General features: G+C 32.0%; 2 protein-coding genes across 2 annotated transcripts; one reads left to right on the plus strand and one right to left on the minus strand.

The window, feature by feature from the left end:
- Window positions 1–3,570: 3,570 nt before the first annotated feature.
- LOC122536545 lies at window positions 3,571–3,993 on the plus strand. The gene has a single exon (XM_043668980.1). It carries the CDS (start codon window positions 3,571–3,573, stop codon window positions 3,991–3,993), a length of 423 nt encoding a protein of 140 aa, XP_043524915.1.
- A 1,992-nt stretch (window positions 3,994–5,985) lies between these two features.
- On the minus strand, window positions 5,986–9,409 carry LOC122536546 (putative RNA-binding protein EEED8.10). Its single transcript, XM_043668981.1, has 8 exons — window positions 9,362–9,409; window positions 9,204–9,280; window positions 8,988–9,118; window positions 8,646–8,911; window positions 8,020–8,534; window positions 7,672–7,954; window positions 7,212–7,604; window positions 5,986–5,996 (listed from the first exon to the last, which is right to left on the minus strand). The coding sequence occupies exons 1-7, from the start codon at window positions 9,372–9,374 to the stop codon at window positions 7,228–7,230; spliced, it is 1,662 nt and encodes a 553-aa protein (XP_043524916.1). The 5' UTR covers window positions 9,375–9,409; the 3' UTR covers window positions 5,986–5,996; window positions 7,212–7,227.
- Between the last annotated feature and the right edge of the window lie 431 nt (window positions 9,410–9,840).

Raw genomic sequence — 9,840 nt, forward strand, 5'->3', positions numbered from 1 at the left:
GTTTCTAGTAAGTCGGTTTCTTTATTAATATTGTTTGGATCAATTTCTCGTTTCGAAACTTCTTGAACGGTAGTGGCTATTGTTGTTCTGTATGCGTGCTAGTCTAATTTTTTCATGTTCCATTTGTTGTTAGATTTGCTTTATGATGATGGAATAGAATCCAAGTAGGTAACTTTTATGAGGAAGTGGTCGCTATCATGGAGATTTTGTAAGGGTTCCCATTCTAAGTGATGAGATAGTCTACTACTACATAGCGTTAAATCTATCGCACTTAATTTCTGTACTTACTGTAAAATGGGTTGAGAGACCTGAATTGAGTAAGGTAAAATCTGGGTCCTCTAATTGTTTTTCAATATTTTTCCCACGGTTATCTATTTTATAAGAGCCACAAAGGTAGTGGGTGACTATTGAAGTCGCCCAATAATACGAATGGTGTTGGAAATTGATTTGCAAGTGTTTCTAGGTCGACCAAATTTAGGGTTTGGCTATTTGGTAAGTCTATATTACATAGGTGAATTTTGCTTGGAAATTCCGTAACTGCAATTGCTTCTAGGTTTGTAATTAGCGGAATTTCGAAGGCATCGAATTGTTTAGATACCGCGATGAATACTCCTTTGCGTGATTTTCGCAATCTCTGTTTTGCTGAACGTAGTATATTTTTTAAGTCCTGGATGTTGATGTTTCTTAAAGTTTGTTGATGTTTCTTACAGACAATGAATAATTGAGTTATATTGTTTTAGAACTGTATCTGTAGTTTATGGTGTGGGTAAAAGCCGTTTATGTTCCACTGAATTACATGTTTCATTTGTATTTAGGAGGAATCACTCTCTATTTCCAATGACAAACTAGTAATTGAATTTTCTGATGGGTCTGGATTATTTTTGTGGAGTCTATGTGTTCTATTTTTCCAGATACGGTCTTTGAGTAAAGGATGAATCTTTGTTCGTATTTCGGGCAGGGCTAGGGTATTGGTCGTGTATGTTTTTGCGATTTCTATAGGGTTTGGTGCTGTAATCTCATTTTTTAGGAAACTTTTAAACTGAATATAATTTAGTATGTGGTTGTAGTTTTTATCTTCAATGTAGTTTTTGGCTGGTTCTAGTATATCATCAATTTTACCCAGAGTAAATGCGGAAAATAGGGGACATTTAGGTTTCTTAGAAGTTGGATTAGACTTCTTGTGTGGTTTTTTGGTAAATTTTGGGTTAGACGACACTTTACGAACAGTAGTATATTGAGCGTTATGCGATTAAATTTTGTATTAAACTTAAAGACAACGCAACAGAAACATTCAATAAATTGAACATTCAATAAATTGATACAGTGATCAAGATTTATCCAGGGCACAAGTTTTTTTAAAGGCATTTTTGAATTTCTGTAAAATCGTCGAAGATGAAGCTCGTTCTGGAAGACCATGCACTGCAAAAACTGAAGAAGATGTCGAAAAAGTAGAGACTCTGATTAGATTTGATCGTCGCTTGACAGTTAGAATGATTGGTAGTGAACTAAATTTAAATCATCAAATTGTTCACAACATTTTGACCCAGAGTTTGGACATGCGAAATATTTGTGCGAAGATGGCTCCAAAGAATCCCACGGAGGAGCAATAGGGGTGTGTGTGTGTGTGTGGACTTCCTTAAACGGGTGGAAACTGAATAAAATCCACAGATTTGAGTCCATGTAACTTTTTTCTCTTTCCAAAGATATAAAATCACTTCGTCATTTTGGAATCGTAATCATCATTCAGAAGGTTGTAATCGACCAACCGAAAACAGTTTCAACAGAAGAGTTCCAGCATTGTTATCAAGAGAAGGAACAACGCTTCCGAAGTTGTATAGCTTCTCAAGGGAACTATTTTGAAGGAGATAATGTAAATTTACTTAATTTAATGTAATAAGTGAAATATAAACATTTTTATTTAACCAGTCTCATTACTTTTTAGACACATCTTATATATACGATTATTGTGAACTATAGAAAAATTTTATTGTAATTGCATGAGATACATCACTGTGCTGAATCTTTATATCATTTCATGCGTATTTCATATCTTTATCTTATGATTCTGTTGAAAGTATACATGATAAACGAATATCCTTACAAGTTCAACGTTATTGTACACTTGTGTCTCCCATGATATTAGGATACATATGGGCATCGGATTTATGAGAATTTGACGAAGTGTAAATGTCATATCCCCTATGTGTCATATGCCCTATGACCAGAAGCAACTCCACTATTCACAAAACTGTAATAATGGCCCATATAAAGATAGCTCAGAAAATAAAATCAGTCAGTCTTTGAACCTTCAATTTGCATCTTCATTCTGTCCGAATCTGTTTCTCGACGCGCATCTGTTTTTTTCTTTTTTAGCAATTCAACCGGACTCCCACCGTGACATTAATTAGACATTCATACAGCAGTATTCACACCATAGTAAAAGAAAAGATTTCTATTATTGCGATAATAGTGTAATATTTTTTATGAAAAGCCACACGATTTCGAATATTGTAATTAAATATAACAGTATTTCAATAAGCTAATACAACCTTTTATATTTCTATTAATTCAAAGAATTCTAGATCTCTCGCAATTAATAACAACGATAAAGTAGCATACTGTTGTATAAAAGATATATCTCACCAAGAATAATATTTAATATAAGTGTTGTATAACACGCTACAATAATTGTGAAATACTAGTTTATTAAAACATCAATCGAAACTTTTAGGTTATAAAGAACATTTAAAAAACGATAAACAAATATCTTTTTAAATATTTTACCTCTTTTCCTAACAGTGTATGTTAAATTCATAAATTTTTAAAAATCGCTTACAGTATTTTTCCATATATATATCGCGATCTGAGATGTTACACTAGAGAGATGAAATTGACAACATTTAATGCGGGTCCATGTTCACATGATAATGAATGTATGAGATTATATATATACGATTGGTGTACCAAAATTATCTGTATAGACTATCACAGCTAGATTCTGTACCTTTGGATAGGCGGAGATCTTTTTCAAAAATAACCGGTGTTCTTAAGGTCGAAGTTTTTCATTATTGCATCGTGACCTACTCATCGAAAGAATAAAAAGTCTCCAAGAAACCATGGGTCGGAAATGACTCGTTCTCCTGAAAAATGATTACATTTATCCAATTATTATTCAACTCGCCATATATGGGTATATATATACACACAGTCGCGCCGGTATTTAAGTTGACACCGGCAAATTTGAAGGGTACGTTGTGTTTTATTTGCTATGGTTACGTTTTTACATAACTTAAAAATCTTTTGTTTTTTGTCTACATTAAGTGTGGTTAATGCCTTAGTTGCCTGCAAACAGCTGAAGCATTAGCATTATAAGAAACAAAGTTATTGTACATTTAAGCATTTTTTGTCAAATATGGACCTGACGGAAAATAAGTTGACGCAATAGACCTTTTATTTATGAATGAAATATCATTATCTTTTAATTATTTTTTAATTTCATTAGTAGGTTAATGATCCGTAGGTTATTTTCACACATTTTTTTCTTGACAATAAGTACTTTTTATTTACAGTATGCCAAAAGCTAGAGAGCTACAAGTATCCGACAGGTTACACATTTACGAAAGAAGAATGGAAAGAAAAAGTTTGCAACAAATTGCACATGAGTTTAGAATATCAAAAGAAGGTGTTAGAAAGATATGCCAAAAATTACAAAAGACAAGTAAACTTGAAAATTCGGTGAGATCGGATAGAAAAAGGAATACAACTGCTCCCGAAGATCGGCTAATCACTGAAGAAGTAAAAAAAAATTCGTCCATTACAGCACAACAAATTAAAGAAAATTTTTATCTACCAATATCGATCACGCAAATCAAATCTCGCATTAATGAAAGCAATATTTATGGACGGATATCTAGAAATAGACCATACATTTCAAAAATGAATGCACTGAAACGTCTAAATTTTGCTAAAGAACATTACAATAAGCCGATTTGATTTTGGAAATCAATAATTTGGAGTGATGAATCGAAATTTGAATTGAATTCAAACAAAAGGAAAAAATATGTATGAAGGAAAAAGAACGTCTCTTTCAAACAGACATTAACACCCACTGTCAAATACGGTGGTGGGAATATAATGAGGGTTGCTTCAATGACACCCAAGTAGGAAATTTATCTATTACTGATGGAAGACTGACTGCTGCCAAATATATTGAATGAAAATTTATTTCAATCAATTGAAAAATTTGGAGTTGACAGGGCCTATTTTTTTCAACATGATAACGACCCGAAACACACAGCAAGAATAGTTAACAAATTTTTCGAAGAAAATAGTACTTCCGTGCTCCCTTGGACACCTCAGAGCCCGAATTTAAATCCTATAGAGTATCTATGGGATGAACTTGAGCGACAAATTCCAAAAAATCAGAGATATACAAAATCGAAATTCATTACAGCCATAAAAAGCAAGTGGAATGAAATTACGGCAGATACACTGAAAAAATTAATAAATAGTATGCCTCGTCGCTTACTAGAAGTTATTAAAGCCAAGGGATATCAAACCTCTTATTAATTAATTTAAAATTCATTATATTTTACATTGCATCTCATAGAAATATTTATCGTCAACTTAATTACCGTTATGATGAAATACAAAAATTTATTATTTTTACTTTGTTTTATTTATTGTTTATGTTCATTCACTATGTATCGCCTCTGTTATTGTTGTGACAATGAAATAAATGTCTTCTATGTTCCCAATTCAAATATAATTTATAAATTTTAGAGTTTAAATTTCCCGAAAAGAGTAAGCGTTAACTTAAATACCGACGCGACTGTATATATATATATATATATATATATATATAAAATATATTTTGCAATAGAATAGGCTCTGCCGATTGATGTCATATTGATGTCGAGATGAATTCGGCACTCTATAGGCTGCGTAGTTATAGCAACATTGAAAAGTCCAATACACAGAACTGGGCTGTTAGCCCATAGTTTAAGATCTTTTTAAAGTCACTGCATAATACACTGTTGCATTCGTCTCGGTATCAACAATAACGTTATGATATCAAAAACATATGGTATAATTTAAAAAGGTGACCTTGACTTTTTACGTAAAAATCATTTCTTGAGATTTAATAACATGGAAACATGTAGCCTATCAAATACCAAAGAAATTTTCTCTGAAACATTTTTTAATTGCACTATCAGAAGTGCCTAAAAACTGGTGACATATCTTAACGCGGACACCCTGTAGAGGCAGGTACACAAGCACGTCTTTTACGGATAATACGGCAAGATGGTGCTGTTTTGTGGACCCGTGGAAGAAATATTTGACGAAAAAATTGAGTGAATACAATAGCAGAACCTATTCCATTGCAAAATATAAACATTTATGGCGAGTTTAATAAAAATTGAACATATGTAATGATTTTTCAAGAAAACTAGTCATTTCCGATCGATGGTTTCTTGGAAACTTTTTATCCTCTCGATGAATAGATCACGATGCAATAGTAAAAAACTTTGAGAAAACCAGTCAAGGACAAGTTTGCACGTTATTTTTGTAACAGATCTCCATCGATCCAAAGGTGCAGAATCTAGTTGTGATAGTCTGCATACATAATTTTGGTACACCTTGTACTGTATAGCTGTGTAATCAAATCTTTCTTGTGCAACTTTTACGATCAATGTTAGAAAGATTCAAAAGCTGTTCTTTTAGCTGCCTCCGTATTTACACATATTTTAACAATTACACGTAATTAAAAGATGTTAATAATCTTCATTGTATCTACGATTGACAATTTAAAGGAATTTTGAAATTTCTTCAAATTTTATTCAAACAGAAGCGTTCGATCAAAATACTACAAACGTAGATATCAGTGATTCTTTTCTGTTGCAACGATTCATTAGTTATTTCTCTTAATCGAACAACATTTGGTCCGCAGAGATAGGTGTTTAATAATAAATATAGTCGTTTACCATTATAATGCGCTGATAAAAAATACCTACATGTACATAGTATAATGGCATTATAAGCATGTAAATGTTGCGCGTTACAATCTCTTGTTTCCTATCGAAAGAGCCGCATTGAAATTATTAGTTGAAAAAAAAAAAAAAATAATAAGAAACGATCCGTTGAACGAGGATGGAAGTTATTTATGTTCGCCAAGCCATTACTTTTTTATATACGCGACCACGTAAATCTAGCCTTTTTCTGATTTTGCAAAAAAAAAAAAAAAAAAATAACGGATTGTGCTACGAGCATATTGTGATGTTTGCAAGCGCAGTAGGATTATCTACGTATGTGCCTAAGACGTCCAAGAACTGATCTTTCGTGTTACGTTTATATGTCCTATAACAATATGCGTAATCCTGTTTATCGTAAACAGAATGAAACATTTTTTCGACAAAAGTTCTGTTAAGAGAATTATGTAAGATACTAAATCATATACAACGATAGAGAAGAAAAGATTCTATCCACTGAATAGTGAATTTCAATTGTCAAAGAGGTATATAATTACTTCTGGCTTATATTCAAAATATATATTTATTCCTTGTTGCAAATTTGTGTATAGTAATTACCGCTATATAGATTCACTGTTTAAATGTTGTAATTTTAAAGAATAAATTTATCATTTAAAGAATAATTCATTTATTGAAGTATTCTTCTCGTGTGTTGAAATCCGAACGTTAATAAAATATATTTATTATTTAAACATATAGTTAGCAGAATTTATAAAAATATAAATTTATTTATTTCGTATAATACAAAGTATTAAAATATTCATTAATACTAATTTGATTTAGACAGAACTTAGTACAGTATTTTGATTTAGACAGAACTTTAAATTTTTAAATTTAATCGTGATGGGAAAATTTCGTAGTTTGTTCGTACCATGCAGAATTTGCATGGTAATACTAAAATTATCATGGTTTAAAATATTAAAATAATATAATGTGCTTCGTTTATAGATAATATGATCGCACTACTATCTATCATTCCTTTCTTTTTCTGTTTCGTAAATTTTCTGCAAAATCATTCACACAGTTTGTCTACCGACATAAGTACTATCAGATTTACGTCTCTAAAGTTATTGCAAATAAACATGTCTAAGTCAAAGTTATTCTCATTTTTTCAACACTTTAAAGTGTTTCGTTAACATATTTACATAGTACAATTACACAATAAATATTTACAAATATTACAGTACAAGTAGAAATGTTACAGTGCGATTACTATTTGTAAAAACGGTGATACGTTATTAAAAGTACTAAGATCCACTGAGGTACCGCCTACGAATATTTTTAAAATAATATTGTTGGTTCGACTGACCGTAATTCCGGCAGCTTCCTCTAATGTTCTATTAGTAATAGATAGAGATTCTGATAAATCTAGCACCCTCAATTGCGGCGCGGACTTAATAAGATTAATTATCACTCTATCCATAAATTTCGAACGGCGACATTCTATTCTTTTTAAATTGGATGCGTCACATAGATGCACTTTAGTCACTCTTGGCATGTCGTTCATTATTAACACTTCTAACTCGGAAAAAGTTGCTATAGCGGCCATGCCATAGTTTGAAATACCAGAACATGCTGCAACAGACGAGATATTGAGCATATTATTATATAGTGAATTACTTCCGTATGATATCTGACTTACTGGAAATGTCTAGATATGTGAGATTCTGGCATGTCGTTACCAGACTAAAAAGAAATTCGTCCGTAATTACTTTGTTCTCACTGACTGTCAGAGCTTTGAGGTTGGATAATAGCGTAATATGTAATGTGTCTGTCGTTAGGAAATATGATGTAGATGGAACATGACAAATTTTTAGTGTTTCTAAATTCTTACAATATGTGCCGAGAAATCGAAAGATGTTACCGGATATACAATCACATTCATTTATCGTAAACGCTTTTATTCTTTTTAGTTTAATAATTGCCTGAAAAATATTAATTACTCGATCAATCTTTATGAAAGGCAGTGAAAATAAACTGAATGCTTCACCTCTAACACACAGATTTCTTCAAGGTATTGACAACAGTCTAGAACGACTTCTTCTATTGTGTCGGTTGGTAAATGCAATAAGCACCGTCCGGTTATTGGAGTAAGATAGGCTTCAAAATATCGTAACTTTGGATTCATTTGGAATAATTTTTTTAAATCTCTATCGCATGCGTAAGTGACCAAACCAACACTTAATTTTGTAATATTGTGGCAGTTATCGATGAATGGACGGATACCAGATCGCGAAACGCAAAGACCAGTGATATTTATTATTTCTAAATTACGGCACAATTTTCCGATGAGAGTTACTGTGTATTGATGTAGATAATACGGCACAAAGGACAAATCTACTTCATTTAAATATGAACCACATCGTAATAATATTTCACGAAGTATACATAAACTAATTTTTTTTCTCTTTCTGTCAGCTAAAGAGCCCCACATGGAATGCCGTAAATCCAGTCTTTTCATGTTATACCAGGATTCTTTAATTAATGCTTTCCATCTCTTGCACACTACAATTGTTGAAAAGATTCTGTGTACACTTACATAAATATACATAAATATCTACTTTATATATTTTAAAGCAATATTAATACTGTAAGAACAAAAATGAATGTACTTACCTCTCTCTATTCTGATCCTATCTATAATTGGCAAATGACTAAAAATGTGCATCAGACAGTCGTCATTTAATTTGTGGATACTAATTTCATTTTCTCTGTAACCCTGATTGCATGTAACATCATTTGACACCTTGTTAGATTTTGATTTATGTTTCTTTACGTTTTTTTTACGTTTACTCTTTACATTCTTTCGTTGAAGACAAGGATTAGCTGCCAGAATTTTTAAATTTCTACCGTGCAATATTACTCTTCCAGCGTTTCTGGCACTATAAATCATCGTATAACGTATGGTTTTCTATCTATAGTTACCATATCGCCGCATTTATTTAAATTAAGGTTTACCTTATAGCTGCTTTTAAACTATTAAACGTAACAAGTGCATAGTTATTTCTGTTTCCTGGATTCCTTCGTAAGAAGCAACACTTCACTTCTCCATACTTGGAGAATAATTTTATAAGATCACTGAATGTCGTCTGAGAAAGAACATTTTAGCGTTAGATTTACATGCTCAAAGAAAATATTGTATAGCATTAAATGTATATTCATATATATACAAACCCTCCGTGCTAAGTTGCTGACAAATATTTTTCTATCTGTCACACCATCGCCGGTAGTAGATGTGAAAATGGTAAAACCTACAATCGATGAATGAAAAATATGAAAAAGAGAGCAACGTCGAAGCACATGAATTTACCAAACAATTCATATTTTATTACTGGTCTTTTCCATGACGTAACAGCATTCACTTTTCCTGTCTTTATTGTTCCATAATGTAGCACCATTTGGCCAATGTTTTGCCGTGTTCCACGTGTTTTGGGTCACCTGACCCTTTAATCATTTTCGTATCACATCCTGTCGTATCGACTTAGGCAAGAATTATACTATAGCGCTCCTGGTGCTAGTAATTAAAATCAGAAAATATGGACAGTGTTGCTGTTTCCTCATTGAAAATTATTTATTGAACTGAATCCAGTGACGAGCAAACATACATATGTATGTACATACAGTAATCATAATAAATAAACGCGAATTTAGTAGACATTGTTTATGAAAGTCTATCATCGTATAGAGTGATTTTTCACAGAAGTACATTGTTTTTTTAAAGATCGAAGTTTTTCTACGTGCTGTTCTGAATAAAAAATAAAATATTTTCTGATTGGTTCGCGCTACACACCGAATTCAAAGTGCTTTTTCG

Source organism: Frieseomelitta varia, unplaced genomic scaffold (assembly GCF_011392965.1).
Source record: "Frieseomelitta varia isolate USP_RPSP 00005682 unplaced genomic scaffold, Fvar_1.2 scaffold_85, whole genome shotgun sequence".
Taxonomy (NCBI): Eukaryota; Metazoa; Arthropoda; class Insecta; order Hymenoptera; family Apidae; genus Frieseomelitta; species Frieseomelitta varia.

Coding starts and splice junctions, on each gene's coding strand:
- LOC122536546 (XM_043668981.1), bottom strand. Junction 8,535..8,645: donor TAGGATCAGAATAGAGAGAG/GTAAGTACATTC, acceptor CAACAATTGTAG/TGTGCAAGAGATGGAAAGCA. Junction 7,955..8,019: donor AAGAAATCTGTGTGTTAGAG/GTGAAGCATTCA, acceptor AATATTTTTCAG/GCAATTATTAAACTAAAAAG.
- LOC122536545 (XM_043668980.1), top strand. CDS start 3,571: ATGCCAAAAGCTAGAGAGCTACAAGTATCCGACAGGTTACACATTTAC.